At 37.4% G+C, this 22,325-nt stretch overlaps 1 protein-coding gene across 13 annotated transcripts in view; it reads left to right on the plus strand.

The window, feature by feature from the left end:
- Positions 1–22,325, plus strand: part of ATP9B (ATPase phospholipid transporting 9B (putative)) — a 113,178-nt gene that overhangs the window by 33,463 nt on the left and 57,390 nt on the right. For all 13 annotated transcript variants that reach the window (XM_083449146.1, XM_083449141.1, XM_083449145.1 and 10 more), the window contains 5 exons: positions 87–138; positions 10,219–10,313; positions 16,883–16,963; positions 18,659–18,734; positions 19,731–19,807. In XM_083449146.1, coding sequence (XP_083305272.1) covers positions 87–138; positions 10,219–10,313; positions 16,883–16,963; positions 18,659–18,734; positions 19,731–19,807 — 381 coding nt within the window. The remainder of the gene's footprint in view (positions 1–86; positions 139–10,218; positions 10,314–16,882; positions 16,964–18,658; positions 18,735–19,730; positions 19,808–22,325) is intronic.

A 22,325-nucleotide genomic window follows, 5' to 3' on the forward strand; every position in this document is an offset into this window, starting at 1 on the left:
CATAGAATTAAATGCCCCCCTCTCTCTATACACACACAAACATATATATATATAACAAACATGCTGTACTTCCCCCCCCCCAACAGAATCAGCGAATTCCGTCTGACATGGTGTTTCTGAGAACTTCAGAAAAAACAGGTATGTTGATATTTTTTGGTATTGTTCTGTGGATGCTTTGTGAGGGATATACACTAGTGATTATAGTAACTGAAAGTTTATATTATTGCTGTTTTCAAATGGATCCTCTTGGATTGATTCTGTAGTTCTGCTTTTTTCCTTTTTTCTTTTTTTAAGTAGATAGGAACACCTGATCTAAAATAAAAAGAATTTATACAGCTTTAGAGAGGATCATGATTCTATTTGTATAAAAGCTATGTCTTTTGTACAAGGCAGCAAACCTGGCAGGGAGAAAATAAAACTGCATGCCCATGTAGTCTTCCGTGAACTGATATGTAACCCCTTGCACAGACAATGCACAATTTAGCTACATGTGGTGGGGTGGAGTTGCCACATCCACTCTTTGCTGCTGCCATACCAGCTTTTTTTTCTTAAATTTAAGATGGAAGGGCCTGTGAGGCCATTATCATCTCTCCCCCCCCCCCCAACCCATGTTGTTTGAGAGCGGATGCTCATTGTCGGTGACTGGCTTGCTTATGAACTAGTGCATGGGTAGGCAAACTAAAGCCCAGGGGCTGGATCCAGCCCAATCAGCTTCTAAATCTGGCCCATGGATGGTTCAGGAATCATGAGTAGAATGTGTCCTTTTGTTTAAAATGCATCTCTGGGTTATTTGTGGGGCATAGGTATTCGTTCATTTTTTTTTTCTTTCCAAAATGTAGTCCGGCCTCCCACAAGGTTTAAGGGACAGTGGACTGGCCCCCTGCTGAAAAAGTTTGCTGATCCCTGAACTAGTGGCTACAGGCTTTGTTGGAACTCTGCTTGACCACACTCCCTGTCTCTTCCTGGTAGGAGCTGATGTCTCCTTCATCTTGGCAATAGAGCCAGGCCTCTGTTTTAGCTCTACTACTGTGGTGGTATCCCAGCAGGAATTGGCGTGTGCCCTGGTAGTTGGCAATCTTAGCTTGGGACTCTTTTGTCGCTTCCTCCGCCTCTAGTGCATACAGATTATACAAAAGCTGGTTGTTTACTTGTGGAACTGTGCAACAGATATTGCTCCTTTAGTTTGTAGTGCTCTGAATTCTAGTCTTACACTGCAGTCCTAATGCTTCCTAGGGAGTAACCCCATTAAAATCAATGGCAAATACTTCTGAGTAAATATACATAAGATTACACTGTTGGTATATTACATTGATGTGATAAATTCATACAGTGGCTGTGTTTAGATGTCATGCTGAGCCATAGTTAATTAACCTTGGCTAATATGTTCATCCCTCCCCTCTCTTCTAGTACAGCTGTGAGGAGTAGTTTAGAAGCTTTCACTTAACCACACATTGTTGCATCATAATTTTATTTATTTTTATTTAACCAAGATTTATACCCTGCTTAATTGACAAAAATCTGTATGAAGTTTGCACAAAGTGCTATAAGATAGTCATTTAAAATACAGATAAAATCAAACCTTAAAACATTTTGACATAAAAATTACCAAAATATAACTAAAATCAGCAATTTTTAAATGTTAAAATTGCATACATGGGTGAGCTTGCCTAAACATATATTTTTTTTTAAGCAGGCGTCATCAAAACTGACAAACTGGTTAATTTTGGTATAATTAAAAGTGATTCTACAAAAATTAAAAAGAATAAAAAATTCTGGTAGGATTTAGTAGAATTCAAAGTGGAAGCTGAAGCTTGCATACTTCCTCCTCACCATGACTGTGCTGGAGGAGGAGGTGGTGAGTGTCTTCCTGTGTTTATACGCTTAACAGGTAGCTGTATGATATTGCTCACCTGTGGATTGTGGTGCTGGGGGGTGGGGGTTGTTATGGACCAACATAACTACTTTTGCTTTTTATATATTCTGGGTAGTTAGTTATGTCTTCTTAGATTACGCCTTCTCAAATTAACGGCACTGCTGAATTTATATTACTGGCTATGCCTCCAATTTTTTATAGAAATGACAGAATTATGTTAAGTACTGTAGCAGGTAACCTGAAAGAAGACCTGTTACATTTCATTAAAAATGTTACTTAGTTGTTTTGTGCATTTATACATTATAATTAATTACAGATAAGTGTTTTGTGGCTTTTTGCACAAGGATGTTTGACACTTTGAACCTCTGAAATTGCACAGAAAATGTGGTATCACTTTGGAATTCAGCTGTTCAACTCAAGTGTCACCTCCTATCTCTTTCTAAGCACTGCTACAGAATAATAAGGCTGTAATAGTTGTGGCACGTGTTCTGGAAATATCTATTATGTTTAGAAACCATACATTTTAAAACCTACCTGTCTTGAAACGAAAGAAAGTTTGGGAAATGCATTGCTACAGAGAATGACAAATGACTATAGTGAAGTTTTGCACATACGGCCAAATAAACTTTTATCTTCAGGGCATGAGTGACTGCCAACAATCTGTCCAAACTACTTTAATCTGTTCCCGTATCTCAGCTCCTATTCCAGTTTTAACATTTGATTTAACTCAGGCTAGCAATGTTTTGACACCTATCTCAAGCCACTGAATAATATTGCTTTTATGTGTTCCACCTATTGTTTTATACATAAACTCAAGTGGAATAATAGCATTAATACAAAGTATACTAATAGTATACTTAATATGCTAATACTTAAAGAGCTAGTGTAGTGTGGTAGCCAAGACTGAGCTGAAAAGGAAAAACAATCCTTGGTTTAAAGCGTGCCCCTGTTATGAATTGCAAAGTGGTCTTAGGCAAGTTAATTTTTATCAGGCTCAGCCCTTCAGCTGCAATATGGGGGTGTCTTTCGCCCATATTCTAGTGATGTTGCAAGATTTACACAAGAATAAGGGCCAGAATGCAGAGGTGTGCATTTTTTTTTTACTGTTGGTGGCACTTCATCAGGTATTTACTGGACCTGAGGGCCCTTAACCTTTTTTTGCTGGGGGTGAGGGGCAGGGGTGGGGAGGAGTATTTTGGCAATGCAGGGACTTCCACTGTTAAGTCGGAACTGAACTCTGTGTAGAACATCACACCTGCCACTTAAATACCAACCTATATATACAATGTTTTGAATGCTCAAACACTATATCTATTACTTATCAAATTTATATTCAGCCCTTCCACCCAAAGGAGCCCAGGCTGTCAGTGCTAAATGAATGTTGTGTATTACTTAATAAGTATGGGTGAAATCCAGCTAAATCATTTTGTCAGTACAATGAGTTCAACTTGCATAATGGAACTCCCCCCCCCATTGGATGAAAGATTCCTACTTTGCAAGGGGTTGGACTAGATGACCCTCATGGTCCCTTCCAACTGATTAGTTCCAGTATATAAATTTAAACTAGTTAGTATTATATCTATCACAATTGTCCTGTTTTCAGTGATTCTCAAAAATGGGATGTAATTTTAAAATGAATTCATTGCTTGCACATGATGATTTTGCTTGCTTTAACCCTTTTGATTTTTTAAATGTTTCAAGAAAAGGAAGGTTTGGGATGTGCTTCTACTTCTAAAGAGGATATAAATTGTATAATTAGAATTTAAGAACGTGGGCAGATGCTTTAAATATCTCCTTTTCTCTGGATGATGCTCAGTGAATGCAAAATAATTCTGTAATGTATTTAATAAAATAAAAATTCCTAAAACGTACAGAGTCAATATAAGACCCCTAAAATATATGCAGCGTGATCAAGCTTGGATTAAAAGCATCTGTGTGCTTGTCAATAAGGAATTGTGATGAGTTCAGGGGTATCATATTGACTGTGTATTAATACATGGTATCCTATTGGACCATAAGCTGATTGTTTAGAATGTAAATGATTCTGTTGATGGATCCAGTGACTGATGGCTTAAATTCCAATTAATCAATTGCTTCATCAGTTTCTTAATTCAGATCAAATATCTCCTGAGTGAACATAGTTCTTTCAGTGGTATTAGGAAAAATTAATGCTTTAGAACTAATTTTCATCAATCTCTTATAAATGTCAATATGTTTTTCCCTGTGTCCCAAGTGTGACAACATTATGGCATAAATATTTGTCATATATTACAGTTCCTTTTTACCGTAAGCTATCAAAGCTGAACTTTTCTTCTGAATATAGTAAATGAAGTTCTGTACCCCCAACATGTCAATTCAGTGGTGCTCTTCAGCTTGTCAGCTGCTTAAAATGTTCCTGCAGTATAGTGATATAAATGATTTAAAATAAACTTTTGTTCTGTGTAGACATAAAACCCCGGGTCTTAGTTTCTGACTCATAGCAAGCAGGTTGCTAATATTACAACACTTTATGACAGCTTCACATGCCTTGTTTCTCAATAACCCATCAATTAATTCTTCAGCACTTGACACAGACTCTTCATTGTGACACTTATACCAGTTGATCTTAATTTGATTGCCATTAAAACCACCCTTTCCTGACAAGTCTTGTCAATTATACAAAATAAAATCAAGTATTCATAAGAAGTCTGTAACAGGATATAGGCAAGAAGATTTAATAATTCAGTTTTGGTGAGGCTTAACTGGCATTAGTTGTAGCTAATGTTCTCATTTGTGAAAAATTTATCAGACACAACACTTGAGAGAGAATACAGACAGAATAGCTTCTATTTATACAGCCTTAGCTGCATGGTGGCATAAAAGGAGAACATGTTAGCATAATCTCATTCTTTAAAAAAAAGTAAATCAAATCTTACTCAGTTGCATCATGTTGAAAATTTGTGGCTTTCTGAATAATTGATTTAAAGCATCATGGTTATAGCTTTAATACAAAGAGAAAATGAGAGCATAATTTTACCCTAGGTACATAATTTTACCTTAGGTACAACACAAGACAAAACAACTATTTATCTAGCTTGGGGTTGCCCCCCCCCCCATTTTAATTGAAGTTTTACATATATATTCAGCTCTCCTTGTGTTTATTTGCAGCTAGTTTGTAATATTGCAAAATTATTAATTGAAGTTTTCCAAAATATTCAGCTTTTGTCTCAGCAAATCATTTATTCTTATTAATGTTTAACAATGTATCTTATCTGTGAGTTCTGTATAAAAATAATGCTTGCAACTTTCTGCTTTTCATAAGATGTTCTTTATTTCTTATACCTCCTGCCTTGAGCATTAATTCCTGAGTCAAATGACTTACCCAGCTAATACTAAATAATTCTATATTTAGCAAAAACTGGATGGTCAGTCCTGCTTCAAGATAAAAATTCTGAAAGTGGAATGGGCTGGTATCTCCTAAGGAGTTGACTTTTATTTTCTTAATATGACAAGGCTAGTGTAGAAACATCATATGAAAGACTACTCCAGGGAAAGCAAAAAATATGCCAATATGGAAAAGACTCCTTCAACTTGAAGGGTGACCAGCATATACCTTGAATCCCAGTTTGGGAGAAATTTGCCTTGTATAGGATCAGCTCAAGTCTCATCCATAACTTCTTTTGACAGAACTAAAATCCCATCCCTTGCCCAGTCATGGCAAGATTGGCCAAAGGGAAGGGGCAGAGCATTATGCTACCTCTCTCTGCATACACAAGCATTTTTTGACAGACACACTTTTGACAGAAATTTCTGCTGTTTGTGGAGGTGGCTTCCTATTTACACACACTTTTCTCTATTCTTCCATTTTCTTCCCTCAATATCTTTTTGCTGCTTTGTAGCCCTGTTTATAACTCATCTTTCTGGGTTCAGTGGCAGACTTGAATTCTTCCTGTAAAAGGTAAAAGACCCCTGGACGGTTAAGTCCAGCCAAAGGCGACTTTGGGTTTGTGGTGCTTATCTGGCTTCAGGCCGAGGGAGCCGGCGTTTGTCCGCAGCTTTCTGGGTCATGTGGCCAGCATGACTAAACCGCTACTGGCGCATAAAGGACCGTGATGGAAATCAGAGCACACGGAAATGCTATTTACCTTCCCACTGCAGCAGTACCTATTTATCTACTTGCACTGGTGTGCTTTGGAACTGCTAGGTTCGCAGAAGCTGGGTACAACACAGAGGAACAGAGCAATGGGAGCTCACTTTGTCGTGCAGATTCGAACTGCCGACATTCCAATCAGCAAGACCAAGAGGCTCAGGGTTTAGACCACAGTGCCATCCGCTCCCCTTATTCTTCCTATAGTTCACACACTGGGGAGGGGGGATATCAGATGGAAGTAAACTAAGCTGCATGGCTAGCTAGCTGCACCATGTCTCTGACTCTAGGCTAGGGTGAAGTGGAGGAATGAAAATGCACTGACACAGACTACCTACTCCACCCTTCTTTTGATCAGCATGAGCAGGTCAGCTGACCACTGGAAATCTTGGAAGGTTCATTTTGCAATGTCTTATTAATATGGGTCTTTGATCTATTAAACTTTGTAAAGGGGAAGCAGCAATGAGAGGCTGTCATGTAGCTCTTGACTTTCTCTTGTAAATTCATGCATGTTTTAGTAGACAGGCTACTGATGAACTTATTTGCAAAGCCTGTGCATAATACTGGAGGATGAGAGATCAGATTGGTATTGGTAGCAGTGGTCTAGTGAGTGGATTGGGAGCACCAATGATTATGCAATGTTATTAAGTGTGTGCAGATAACATCAGTGCTTAGATAAACAGAAGTCCCATGTAAACCTCTCAGAGCTTTGAAAAGTAGAATGATTGACTGTACTAATGACAAATATAGTGGTCTCTGATGTGTTAGAGAACCCCAGATAGTCCTGAGTGACTGAGGGGGTTTGACTGATTGGGTTCAGAGGATGGCTAATTCTTATTTGAATGAGGGGTAGTGCCTGTTTTTAAAGTGTATTCTATTTTGTTTTTGTTTTTATTGTGTTATATTTTGTTTTGGCCCACCCCAAGATCACCTGTATTGAGGAGTGGAATATAAGTCTTTAAAAATAGATAGAACTGAATGTCATCTGCATACTGATGACACTTTAGCCCAGACCACCAGATTACTTCTCCCAGTGGTTTTATGTAAATGTTAAAAATCATAGGGTGCAAGGAGGAAAATTGACACACCCCATAAGCCCCAGCACCACCTTCTAAGATCACTTATGGAAGAAGAACTAGGACTCCCATAACACCATTTCTCCCAAGCAAAACCCAGATAAGCAGCTCAGAGGGATGCCATAGTTGATGATATCAAAAGAAATCAATACTAGACAACAATTAATGCTAGAGTCTTAATATCTTCCAGTTTTCACCAATTATGCAACATTTAAGTGGGACATCTAGAGATGTACGGTAAAAAAAAAAAGAATATTTGTTTGGAGCTTCAATTTTTCCTTCTAGTTTATTTCTGTATTGGATTCTTTATGTTAAAAATGAAACTAAAAATTAAACCCTTGTAGTCATAGAGAAAAGTTTGAAAGTGTGGTTCCAATAAGGTGATGAGATTAGAAACAAGGAAATAAGTATAAATATAAATAAATATAATTATTTTCACCTCTCATTTCTAAAGTTTAAGGAATTGTTTATTTGTCATAGCTGTGAATGACTGCAGTTTCAATTTGGCAAACTATGACCTGGTTCACATGTAACACTATCAAACCATGCCTTAGCAAGAACAAGCAAACATGAGTTCTCAAAGGGAAGATATTTGCTCTTTCTCTTTGCCTGCCTGCCTGTGCTTCTGTGAGCTAAGCCATGTTTTGTTTCAGCGTTACATCTGAATCCAGGCTTGTTGTTTTGTTTAGCTCCAGGCAAATCATGAGATGTAGTCAAGGTTTGTTCTATGGCTTACAGCTCATGGTTTATTAAACCATGAGCCCAGGTTCAAATGTAACCAGGGCTTGGCTTACAGCAATGTGAATACAGCAGAACTGCAGGAGGGACAAAATGACCATGAGCTTCTTTTTTCCAGGAACCTGCATATTTGCTCTTTCATGCCAAGCCATTGTTTGGCTTAACATCATGTGTGAACTCAGCCTATGTAAATTATTAATAAAGTATTCCAATTAACTGCAGTTAGTTATTTCTTATGTGTTCTTTGCTGTTGCCTGTTTAATTTTTATCCCTTTGAACTTTCATTATCCAAACTTAAGAATTACTATGTCTTGGTACATTGAAAAGTCTTGCCAATAGTACTAAAGAATTATTTCAAAATGCCTGGATAGGAGGACGTTTTATTGTTTAGGTTTTGCTGTAGTGATCACTATTGAAAGCTGACTTGGCACAAAGCAGTCTCTTTTTCTGGATAAAAGGGAAACGGACTATGAGATAAGTTATTGATGAAATTAACTGCTGAAGTGGAGAGGAAATGCAGCTGGCCAATACATGTCATAGTGTGAGCTCTATTAAATGAATATATGTGCAGTCAACCATTCACAGGAGCCACACTGGTCTTGAACTGCATTGATCTATAGTATAATTCTAAATGAAATTGATGGATGAGAGCAGCCATTGACAGGAAGGGTAAAGAGAACCATGAAATGTCTTGTATAGGGAAAGTATGATGGAAAATAGACTGTTGATTAGAGTGTACTATAGGAGTGTGGCATTCTCACGTTGTCTTATGCTTATTTACAGTGTTTTCAATTTCAATAGCTATGTCTGAAAAATGCTTACTATATTTGGATTTTCCAGAAGTAGTTAATTATTTTATACAGACCTCGGCCCGTCTTTTAGGACATGTGTAGTTTTCAGCTGTGAACCAAAGTTTTATATAGCATTGTTTGAAATTTAGTACTTTATGAAATTGTCTTTTTTTTAAAAAAAAAGTTTTATTTCTTTCATGTTTTATAAAATAGTGTAGACATTGGACATCTGTAAGTTCTTCTGAGAGAGTATTGTGTGAAAATTCCACCTTTAGGTTAGTTATAATTTCAGGTCCGTTCAGTCTTAAATTGCTGGTTTAGTTAGATTTTACTTGCATCAGGGACCTTTGAGGCACCAAAAATGTATTGATTTAATCTCGTTCTTGAACACACCATTCTTAATTCCATCATTCCCCATTATTTCTGAGAAATTGACACTTGAATCAGGCTACAAGTGAGCATTTACTTGGCAATGTAAAATGATTCAAGCCATATGAGAGAAGATGGATTTTTGCCAGTGCAGATTTTGGGCAGCAATTTTCCAAGATGAAACTAGAGTTGACTACTAGGATTATTACACAATAGATTTGTGTTTTTGATATAGTCTGTTTCCTGCAGCAGGATTGACCAGCTGGTAGCCCACTGGATCTAGCCTCTGGCTGCCAGTGGCTCAACCAATTGCCCAAGCACACAGAGTCAGTTTGTGCTGGTCATCCTTAGTTCATTTAATATGTAGCTAGTGCATGAAGAATGAAAATTTTCCCCTTAAGTTTTTTTGCTGGTTGGTCCTTATATTGGAAAACTGATTTTCTAGAAAAACCTTGGCTGATACATTCACCAGGAGTAAGTCTATGTATTAACAAAAGCACAAAGTGAGAATTGAGTGTGTTTGTCTTTGACCTTACCATGGGCTTCAGAGTGCTCAGGCTTCAAAGAGATTCTTCTGCTTCAGAGTGCTTCAAAAGCCCAGTGCGAATGCAAGCACAACGCTCACAAGCTCTGAAAAAAAGGCGGTAAGCTCATGCCTATAGTGCCACTGGAGTTTGAAAGCAGTGACTTCAAGAAGCAGAGTCCCTCTGAAGGCAATAGCTTCTCTATCACACTGCTCTTCAACTTGTGGGTTGTGACGTGGTCCGAGGTGGGTCATAGCAGGAGCACTACCACCAAAAAATACATGGCAAAAGATTAAGAAATGGGTCCCCAAATGCATGTTTGGGTTTAAAGTGGGTCCTGGGTCTGAAAGGGTTGAAGATGTGTGGTCTAGCACAACTGCAGGGACAACACTTTGCCCGTCTCTATTGAGTTGAAGGAAGAGCAGGGGAAGCCATATAGTTTTGCTGGCTACCAAGGCAAGTCAGACATGAGAATCCTAAAATGTTAACTTTGTGAAGTTTAAAAAGGTTCAGGAAACTCAAGAAAAACTTTGCATACACATGCCTTTGGCTCTTGCACTGTGTCTATAGGAATCTTCCTGTTTGTTTCCCTGTGCCCTACTAGAATTAAGAACATTGTTGTAAGACATTTCAAAAGCAACGCTTCCATAGTTTATGTCCATTTCCATTTTAATGGGATCTAAAACATCTGTCATGTTTTTGTTTCTTTTGCATTTTTAAGGTTCATGTTTTATCCGAACTGATCAGCTAGATGGTGAAACAGACTGGAAACTAAAAGTTGCTGTTAGTTGCACACAGAGATTGCCAGCTTTAGGGGTAAGCATTGTAGTTATACATTTCACTTCTTTCACTGTGCCTTATGCAGATACATGTTATAAAGAAGTTGTGTTTAAAATTTCCAGATCAAAAAATTGTATGTGCATAACATTGACTTTCCGTAAACAGTAAGTATATATAAAATCAGAAAACACTAAAGTTGGAGTAGCAGCATTTACTGGAGACCCACTAATTATATTCTCTGTTACTGTATGACTGGGCAATTCAATTTAAAGTGGTGCTTAAGGAAATATGACAAGAATTATTGTTTCATATTGAAAGGTGGTCTTTCAAAGAGAAAATGTAGAATTGGTATATAAAAACTGTTGTTTTCTAATGGTTTGCTTACTTGTATTTTTTGTTTTTATAAATAGTGGCTGTTCATAATTATGGTTGTAAGGCAGCTCAAGCATGGAATGAGTAGAATATAAATATTTTAATTTCAAACTGTACAAGTTGTTACATGTTATCCTAGGGATATCTGATTTGTTTCTCAGGCAGCATCCCTGCCATGCTTCATGGCTGAATAATTTTGAAATTGGAAGAAGTTTCAAAAGCAGTTCTTAAGGTGAAATGAGGAATGAGTTCAAAGGGAAAAACCTAAAATACCACTAGACATGTGCAATTTGGATTTTAGCTACAGTGTGTGTTGGTCCTGAAATACAGAATATGTACCATAAAGCTGGAAATATCTGGCTAAATGAAAGTAGGGACTTCAGTGGCTATTTCCAGTTAGTTGTGACATTAGTCTAACAGAAAATAACTTAGAGCATTCTTATTTACCTTCTGTGACCTAACAGCTATAGTCACCCAGGTGTGCCTTCAAACAAGATAAGCTATGGTCTGCTCTATTCACCTGTGTGATGAAATCCACAGTTGAAATCAACAAATTAGATTAAGGCTGAAATTATAAGCACACTCACTAAGAAGTAAGTTACATTGAAAACAGTGAGACTCCATTTTGAATAAAATATGCATCAGTTTGTGCTGAAAATATAGTTTTTATTTTTTTAAAAGTTTGATGTATTTGCTACTTTGAGTTTCTGCTTTTTATTTAGTGTGAAAGAATAGTATTGACGCTTAACCCAGTAAATAGTAAATGCATTTCTGAGGTTTATTTCTGAAATAAAACCAATAATGTGCAGCTATAGCGATGCTGCTATTTGTTTGAAACTCATATTTGTTTGAAATATATGCAGTAGCTTGAATCCAAAGGATTTTTGTTCTTTGGAGTAGCTACCCTTTTTGGAGTAGCTATTGTAGTAACTATGGGAGCCATGTTTACAGCATTCATTTGGTAGGGTTATTTTACATAATCAGGTATATGCAAGTACAACCATGCTGCAAATACAAGAACTGCAAATACCTCAGAGACAATTTGTCACGGGAATCGCCAAAATTTGTTAAATGACCTTAGAGGGTAATTTGTGTGGGAGAATGGAATAATGACAGAGAGTGACCCCCCCCCCCTCTCTGTTTTGCACATCACATTGTGTCTGTGACTGAGAGAGATGCTGCAGTCCTGAACAGCATCTATGGTACCAAATAACTGAGTCAGGAGAAGGGCAGATGAGTTGATTTTCTTAAAACAAAGATACTTAAAAGCTCTCAAATTGTGTATTTTTAACTAAACCCTATTATATGAAATGCTTCAAAATCCTTGCAGTTTAATAGTTGCCACCAAAGTTCATGTGAGTCATATATATTTAATAATGTATAACCCCCAGTGCTCACGCACACACACAAATTGCGATTGTATGATTCCCTGGTTAGCATGTAAGCAAATGAATTGCATTTTGCTGAGGATGGGCTGATTCGGTTTTACAGTAATTCTTGAATGCCACCTGCTGGGCTGCTTCTAAAATGGCTGAGGAGATGCTTCATAATTTCACCTCTGCTACAGTCCACACTCGCTGCAGTCATTGCAGCTTTGCCTGTTTAAGATCTCATCCTACTGCCACTTTCTCCTGCAGTCCACAGAACATAAAATACTCAGGCATTAGAGAAATCAGTAATTCTGTGAAAGTTTTTGCAAGGCATTTTTTAATCTTTTACCTTGTATGTAGCATTGATGAGAGACAGTAGCAGTTGCTGCCTACTGTCTCCTAGCTTCATCCACTGAAATAGCAAGCAAAAGTATAGATGTCCGAGAGCTTTTCGAGTACACATGTCCTCCTATGTACAAGATAAATCTTATTTAATTCTGTGCCTCAACAACTCCAGTGACCTAGTCCTTAGGGAAGCACTTGACTAACCAATTCCAAATGCTTACTCATGATCCTGAGAACAGAGAGTGCCCCCACCCCTTAATGGAGAAGTGATCAAAATTAGGAAGTGGGTTTTCCAAGTCAGAAAGCTTAACTTTCAGGAAATGTTTAACCCTCAGCAGTAGGGTTTAATTTGGACTCAGGTACATTCTTAATGCCACTAACAAGGATTCAGCCCTGACCTGTGGGATAACATATGAGGTTACTAATATAGAGAACATAAATCTTGTAAAAGTCAAGCTTCTGTTGAATAAATGGGTTAAACAAGACTAGTTCTAAGTAGTCACAACTCACGTAAAATAAAAAAAAGGATACAGCTACATGCGCCCTAAAAGTATTGGGAAATTGCACTCCTTTTAATATTTAAAGTAGTAGTTAAAAGAAAAGAAACAGAGCATGCATAGATGTAGACTAAGCAATATAGTCATGTAGTTAACATACACTGTCCATAACTGTCACTCATTTTGATTTCTGTAGTTATCCGATGTAAAGGATTGTATCTTGTGTTGTCATGGGCTGTCAGTTCCATCATCAATGTAGGACTGTAACCTTATCCACAGTGACACCCAGAATAAATAAACCGGTAAACCTTTAGAGCTTTCTTAAAGAACAGATGACACCACCAAAGATGATCAGTACAGATTTTGTTGTCTTCCAAAACCACTTAATGTGATCAGAGAATTAAAATTTCAACAAGTCATTTAATGATGGCTGAGCTGTAAGAACTGTAACACCCAGGTTAGGTTTCTTGGTTTCATAGTCATATGTGGGATAGTGTCTTTCTGCACTGTGCATATTCTGGGATATTCTTCTCTGGCTTAAATGATCACGGAAATTTATTAGCAGCAATGAGGTCACTGTAATTTTCAATAAATGGTGACTTGCTGATTTATATCAAAAGATCCATACAGCAGTAAACAATACCATTTACATTTAATTAGTTTTATTGAACCAAAGGCAATTTTATTTGTAATGAACTGCATGTTATGATTAAGGATGTATTTTAATGATCTTTAAGTAAGGTGAACAAATGTTGCCCTTGACCTAATAGAGGAGGTTTTTCTACATTATTGATAACTCTAGAGTGATTTCTAAATTATTATTGTGAACTGTAGAGGAAAACATTGTCATTATTGTGCCATCATTTAGTTCTTTCATGACTTATGCAAACAATTAGATGCATCCTTACAAAATGCTTCCCTGTAAGTTAGACGGAGATGTTCAGCTAAACAACCTCTCTATAATAATTGTTTAAATCTTATATATTCATGATACGATGTGTTGTAAGTCCCCTTACTTTTAACTTACATTTGGAAATTCAAATGGTCTTAATTTTCTCTTGTCTAAAGACAATAAGTGACAGTGTATGAGAATCAATAAGTTTAGAAACATCATTGTTTTAGTTTTAGTTTAAAAATAAATTGCATGGTGGCAGAGGTATAGAATCAACAATAAACATTTACTCATTGGATTATTTAAAATACAGTCTGTACTAATTTTGAAGTTAGTCATGGAGGCTTTGGGTATATCATTTTTTCATGATAATTAACTAGCTCTTTCCTTGCTTTTGAGACAATTTAGATGTGATGGCTATGCTGTTTCAAGGAAAACGGCAAATGTTAAAGTGATCTAGTTTGTCACACCTTAACCATTTCTGCAAAGCATGAGAGTATGTAAAGTAAAAAGAAAAAAAAAACTTTCGTGCTTGGCTCACTTCATTAATAGTTTTTATTGTATTACAAGTATGTGTGTGGTATTAGTTTTCTGCTGTACTGAGACTCTTATTTTTCTGTGCACAATAAAGCACATAATAGCCTGGATTATCTAAATTGTAGGTGATAACAGATTGAGAAGAACTGAATGATGAAGATATAGGACACCACATGTGTATTAGTTTCATATGAATTATTTCTCAAGAGGCTGATGAAAACTAACTTAGAAGAACAAAAATGCACTGAATGGAAGTTTGTGTGAAAGCTTACAATAAATGGTTGATGATTTAGCATAAAAACAGATGATTTGTAATGGAAGATGTTGAAATCTGATTTGCTCTCTTAAAATATGAATAAAATATATGAGCAAGCATAAATAATTCAGAAGAATGTGAAGAAGAAGCTATGGTTAGAGTTGCATTCTTTTAAAACTAAATGGAAACATCCTGATAAATTTACTTGTTGATTATGTTAGGAACTTTTGCTTGCTTTTCTTTCAAAATGTATACAGAGAACTATATTTAATAGTCATAATCACCTTTTAATCTAACAGTTATGCCTGATAGAAAATATGTGTGTTTACCAGTGCTTAGTTTTTACTGCTGATACTTTTCAAATAACCACATGTACACCTGATCCAAACATCCCTGAGCATAGCTCACATAGCTAAAAGGATGATGGGGAGGCAGGAACTGTCTGCACTTAAGGCCCCCCAACTATGAAAGGGGCTCACAAACATAACATAAGGCTATGCACCTTACATTTCAATTGTTGCTCTTTGGGTCAGTGCTTTTTTTTTATTATGAAGATTAATCATGTGCAGTGGGGACTTCTATGCATTGAAACTGGTTCTTATGTTCAAATTACTACTTGCCTGGACCAAAGGATGCAGTCAGTGGCCATTTGCTGTGGTGGACATACAGCCACTTGGAAAGTGAAACATTCTCCATATTGTTTGCTTATACAAGGAGGAGAAATTTGAATACATCCTTTTAAATATAATTATATTTTATTGGTTTTTCAACAAAGTGAATACAAAACTATATTCCCCCATACATATACTCTTTGCCCCTTCCTCCCCGTGAAACAAAGTGTTACAGGAAAACATGCCAGAGTTGTAGTTGTTATTCCAGTGGGTGCCATTGTATGTGATGTTAATACATTAATCTAAGTAGATTGGTTTCTGGGTTTAAAAAAAAGGGGGGGGGATATTTAGCAATAATAGACAGTAATGAAATAAATTCACAACAGCATCTCCCACAAATAATTATAACATCAAAGTTCATAATATAAGAACTACTGTTCCTGAGATACACACCCCAGTGTGGAAATGTTCAAGATCCCTAGATGACACTGAGGATATATAACTGAATAACCACAGAAATTACAAAGGTGGATAAGATCACCATATTACCAGGGAAAATTCCATAAACAACATATGCACCAAGGGAAACCAGGAAGTGAGAAACTACTGCGAGCCATTGGAATCTGAGTCTCATTTTGTAAACATTTTGTATATGGGTGCGAGTACGTATTATTATTTTACTCTATATTATACAGGTATTCAAAACATATGCCTGTATAAGTTGCTGCTTTCCTCTATAAAACAGTGACTTGCAAGTATTTTGAAGAGGAAAAATATGCATATTGTATCTCTAGTGGCATTATATTTCTTGTACTTGAGTTTAGAAAACAGAAGCAAGCTAGGCTACGTATATGCATCAGTTAGTATCTCCCGATTGTCATTTACCTTTTGATCTCCATCTGTGAAAATAAAAATGTTTAAAAGTTTGATAGGGATTAAGGTCTAGGCATGTGCTGTTAAACACTTTTTAATATACCTTTATCTGTGAGCAATTAATTAAGTATTGGTTTTAGCCCAAGAAAAAATAAATGCCCAACAAATAATCATTTCCCTGTGTATAATCTATAGTAATGTCTAGTACACAAAGAGGGAAATTTTGTGCTATAATTGTAATGTTGTGGTATGCTGCTTCTGTGCATGTACAGTGAGATGGAGAGACAAAAAGCAACAGGGCAGTACTGATCCCTATAAGATACCTATGGGGAAGAATATTGAATTTTCTCTGTCCAGCTGATATGATTCTCTTTAAGCCAGTGAATCCATCCATTAGCGGAAGTGGGATTCTCTGTCTGCAGTGCTGCAATCTTCTCTGAAGGCTTGAGGGACCCTTTGTTGTAGTCTCCCCTTTCCACTGACATATGCCTCTTCAAAAGCCCTTCCATCTCCTGAGAGACACCATTAGATATAACCAATTACATACATAATTTTATTTGTATGCCGCCTTTCCACAGTTCAAACCATGCTCAAGGTGGCTTACGGCATGGAAAAAATACATAGCTACAACAAAACAAATGTAGTCATAAACCACATTAAACATCAAAAAATACAAAGACATACTGAATAATTTACACATAAATCACAAAAAATCTAAAATAAATATGCAAAAAAACCAACAGCTCTCCAACATCTGTAATAATACCCAAGTCCCAATTAACCAATTAGCCTTATTGCTGAAGGTATTAGTGGCATTTTGATACATGGATATTTCAAAATTATCTGTTCTAGGATCTTTTTTCAATCAATGCATATGTTTATGCTCAGAAGCCACAAATGGATATTCACAGCTTTGAAGGTACCTTTACACGGGTAAGCAAGAATTGTTACTATATCACTTTGTCCCAAGTATGTAATATAATAAAAGAAAATGATATTTAATACAAGTTAGCTCTGAAATTCTTGAACTGTATTTTACTAAGTGTTTTCAAGAAAGAGAATGACCAGTTAAGGTGCTATTCCACACTTCTCAGAAGGAATTTATCAATCATAGAGATGAGGATTATGCAATGTACCACCTAGAAATCAATACAGAGTGACATTTGCAAGTCCAGAGTTGTTTAGAACTTTATATGTAAGCAAAAAGATCTTTAAATTGGCTTGGTGACTAATAGGCAGTCTGCTAAGGTGGCTAATAGGCACTGCTAAGATATCTTAGCAGTGATGTGATATGGATCCAGTGAAGAAAACCAGTTATCACCACTCATCACAGCATTCTCCAAATTCGGGTCTAAACATGAGTTCACAATGGCCAAGCTATTTCTGTCCAGGAAAGGGAACAATTACTGAATTTATATCCTGCCCTTCCTACCAAAGGAGCCCAGAGCAGGAAGTGTACATACCATCCAAAGCGGCTGGTAGGCACCCTTTACCGCAGAGGTCCTCCATGGACAAAGATGGCTCCAAAAGCACTTCTAAACATCCTCAAGGGGCACGGGTGGCACTGTGGCCTAAACCACTGACCCTTTTGGGCTTGCTGATCGGAAGGTCGGCTGTTCGAATCTGTGCAACAGGGTGAAGCTCCCGTTGTTCTGTCCCAGCTTCTGCCAACCTAGTAGTTTAAAAGCACGCCAGTGCAAGCAGATAAATAGGTATCACTGTGGTGGGAAGGTAAACACAGTTTCTGTGCTCTCTGGCACTCGTCACAGTTCTCCATGAGCCAGAAGCGGCTTAGTCATGCAGGTCACACGACCCGGGAAGCTGTCTGTGGACAAACGCCGGCTCCCTCGGCCCGAAGCGAGATGAGCGCTGCACCCCATAGTCGCCTTTGACTGGACTTAACTGTCTAGGGGTCCTTTACCTTTACTTTACCCTAAACTGCTGACTAATGTCCCATTACCTCTGTGTCATTCTGGGACTTTGGCCCAAGTGAGCACGGGCGCTGTTGCTCCAGGCTCTATTTTGAGTTTTTCGCAAGGCATCCATGTATTGGTTTAGTGTTTTTCGCAAGGCATCCATGTATTGGTTTAGAGTTGCAGGTACTGGGACAGGTAATCCATGGGTGGAGATGAGAGAAGACTGAAGGAGGAGCTTTTTGTTGAGCATTATTCCCATTGCTCTCTGCCCTCTAGGCAAGTGGTGGGGTTTTCTGCCACCATGGGCCCCTTTTTAGTAAGGAGGATATATAATGATTCATTCAAACCCCTCCCTGCCAACAGATGCTGTGGTTTGGATTGCTCTGTCCATCCTAGTGAAATTCACTTGATTCACATCAGTGAGATGAAATTGTTTTAAGTTAACCACTTAATTAAATTCTAGATGCAATATGTACCGGTAATTCTAAACAAGTTTGTATATTGTGAAAAAAAAGATTTATGATAATTTTCTCACAATTTTATCTGACGTTTATTACTATATTAAAATCCTAATGATCTTTAAATGTTAGTCCATTATGAATGTGTGTGTATACAATATTGTTAGAGGCAATATTTTCCCATACATGCATGTATGTATGATTATACAGTATTATTGAAAAATAGTTTTACAAGTTGGCTTTGTTTTTAACAGGAAGACAGTGACCCAACAGTTCATGAAAGCCTAAGCATAGAAAATACATTATGGGCAAGCACAGTTGTTGCCTCAGGTAAACAATGCATTCTTTATTGATGTGGAGAGAGAGTGGGAGAGACAACTAGAAAGCAGGGGAAAATAGGCATTCAGACTTTATGCTATTTCACATATGAAATTATGTGTGTGGTGACCTGGAATGCAATGCACGTGTAAGTGGGGTGGGCACTGTATGGCCTAGTGGAGAGTTCAAAAATTCTTACCTGAAGTCACTCCATACTACAGTGGTGCCTCGCAAGACGAAAAGAATCCGTTCCGCGAGTCTCTTTGTCTTGCGGTTTTTTTCGTCTTGCGAAGCAAGCCCATTAGCGGATTAGCGCTATTAGCGGTTTAGCGGCTATTAGCGGCTATTAAAGGCTTAAGGGATTAGCGGATTAGCTGCTAAAAGGCTATTAGCGGCTATTAAAGGCTTAAGGGATTAGCGGATTAGCTGCTAAAAGGCTATTAGCGGCTATTAAAGGCTTAAGGGATTAGCGGATTAGCTGCTAAAAGGCTATTAGCGTCAGATCAGCTGATAAGCGGCTTAGATCAGCTGTTAAACGGCTTAGCGAACAGCTGTTAAGCGGCTTAGGGGCTTAGGAAAAAGGGGGGAGGGGAAAAAACCCCCAGGAATCGCAAGACATTTTCATCTTGCGAAGCAAGCCCATAGCAAATTCGTTTTGCGAAGCACCTCCAAAACGGAAAACCCTTTCGTCTAGCGGGTTTTCCGTCTTGCGAGGCATTCGTCTTGCGGGGCACCACTGTATTAACTACCCTCAAATAGCTGTTATGTTAGATACACAAGGGTTCTCAAATGACCAGAGAGGGGTGGGGAGAGAGTTTACATAGGCAGATAAAATATGTGAACGAGCCCACAATATTTTATTGTAGTAGTTTTCTACATCAACAATACTAAGAAGAAAGTTTGTATTTTTGTGATAGCTGCATGAATAATTATATTACCATTTTTTAACATCCCCCCCAAATGATAAAGTTTTCCTATAAACTGTTTTCTTTGTTTTATTTATTGCAGGAACAGTAATTGGTGTTGTTATTTATACCGGAAAAGAGACTCGGAGTGTAATGAACACCTCCAATCCAAAGAATAAGGTAAGCTGGTTTGATTAGAAAGAGTGCTGGACTAAATGCCTTTAAAATTCTGAACAGCTTTACCTTTCCTATGTATTTGTTTCTCATGCTAAAGAGAGGATTAAATTCATATATTATGATTCTCCACCAATTCAGCCAGTACAACTGATTACTTGTCCTAAATTCTGCTTATTGTACTTATTTCTATTGAAAATAGTTTCCCATCTGTGCTTTACAGTACAGTACTAGATTAGCTTTTCCAGCAATGGAACATGCTTCCATTTCATCATTTTGGTATTTCATTAGTCAGTTTTTAAATTACTTCTTGTTACTCATAATTATTTTGGGCATTGCATAAAGGTGGCATGCTTAAAACCTGGGGAATGTATATCATTATGTGTGTGGTGAAAATTCAGATAAAGGGTGATCTCTAACTAAGACTTACTCAGTGTAGACTCACTGAAATTAATGGTCTTAATTTCATTGGCTTCAATGGGTCTGGCATTGAGTGTGACTAACATTGGATTTCATCCAAATGGTATTCAGTTATGGCCTTTATTGCAGTGTTTCTCAAGTTGGAGTGGGTCTCTGAAGGGCGACATAGGACATCACGAGTAAATGACTTACTAGCGTAAAATAAACAAGCCTTGCAGGTCTCAGTTGAGATGTGGACCCATTAGAAGTAGTGAGGAAAGGTGTAAGGTCCAAACAGTGGGGAAGAAGCATTGCTGAGGTTATAAGATGCTGTTCAGTTATGATTAGTGTGGTGCTTAATTTATTTGAGGTTGGCTTTTGTGTTTGAAAATTGTTGTTTCGGGGAAACATTTCGAGCATCCGTGAAATGCACTTGCTCGTAGAGCGAGTTTTCTCAGTTTTCTCATTAGCTCCCTCCCGCCCATTTTTTTGTTTTCAGTTGAGAAGATTTCTTTCTAAATTCGTCTCATCAATGATTACACAGGTTTTGGTATTCTAGATAGTGGTATTTTGTCAGTTCTAGGCCTTGGGGGGGGGGGATAAATTATCAGTGCTAAGTCCATGACTAGAATCTAATCATATTTCAGTCTGGCTTATTGCTTGCGTTTAGCACTGAAACTGACTTGCCTCTCTCTGGTAGACCTAAGTGAGTGCAAACTGTTGTTTCCTCCTAGACCTCTTAGCTCTTTAATACCATTAATTTTTCTGGTGTCCAAGTCCCTACTAATTTTGGTGGTAATAAAAAAAGGATAAAAAGTTAAAGTGGGTGCAATGCTGGCCTAGGAGGTACAAATTGCCCCTTATTCAATTATCAGATCAGTAACCTTGTTTAGCGCATCTGCTGAAGGGGTGGGGGTGGGGCTGTTTTGGTGTGCACATGTGGATTTGTTGGATGGCCACACCCACTGCTGGCATGCAGTCCCCAGAGGATTGGCCAAGGGTGAATTGGCCAAAATATGTCATCCATCCCTGTATTAAAGTCCTAAATGTCTTGGAGCCAGGGTACCAAAAATACCACCTTATCCTGCATCAACCTGCCTGTCGTGTTAAGATTTGCTTTTCAGATTCATTAATTCATTCATTCTTTCATAATTAATTAATTAATTAATTTTGTATCCTGCCTGGTCGGAGGAGGGAAATTACAGTCAAAACTATGCAGATAGCTGCTAATCCCAGGTAATAATCTTTCTAAGGACCATTAAAAAGACATTTCAGCTATCATGAGCTGAAACTTGAGATTGCCTTTTATAAATTGAACCTTTATTTCGTAGGAAGATAGTTATATCAAAAGAAGGAAGGAATGAAGGGGAACAAAACCCTTGGTCTTAAAAAATCAATTGTGACAGGTTGCCATTTTCATGCCATTCATAATAATAAGTTACTTAAGAGTCAGAACATAAAGAAGGAAATGATAATACAAATTGCCTAGGGTAGTTATTGCAATCCCTTGAGTGTATTGATTTGTGTTTCTAATAAAAAGATGCTTTTAAATGTGTCATTGACAAAAAGACAGGTGATATGTGCCATTATGTGAATTAGAGTGCCCTATTATTATTTTAATCTGTGTAACTGCATTTTAAAATAGCACAAAACACAATCAGCACATCTATGGTGTGCACAATTATTTTCCCTCTGATGCATTGAGGTGAAATTAAAACTTCTTCCAGAAACAATAAATTCTAGGTCAAAAGTAATTCATTTTTCAAGTCTTCTCACACATTGAAGTGGATAAACAATAGGATAATCTATAACCAAAAGGCATTATCTGTTATACCATGCAATTTTATCAATAGCTGACTCTTTGGGATCTGTAACATTCTGCACTAAATCCTTATTTATAATTGTGCTTTCATAAAAGAAATCTGCACGGTGAAGAGAATAAGGAAGCTAGGGTCGTATGGGTTAAAAAGGGTTGTTGCTTTGTAATTTAACAGCTATTCTAAAAATAATTTTCAAGTGTTGCTACAGAGTGCCATCAAGAAAGGATTAAATGGAACAAACAAACAAGTAAATTAGTAGCACATAGACAAGTTGTGATACAGCTTTTAGGATTATGACAACACAC

Source organism: Podarcis tiliguerta (assembly GCF_965153285.1).
Source record: "Podarcis tiliguerta genome assembly, chromosome: 7".
NCBI lineage: Eukaryota > Metazoa > Chordata > Lepidosauria > Squamata > Lacertidae > Podarcis > Podarcis tiliguerta.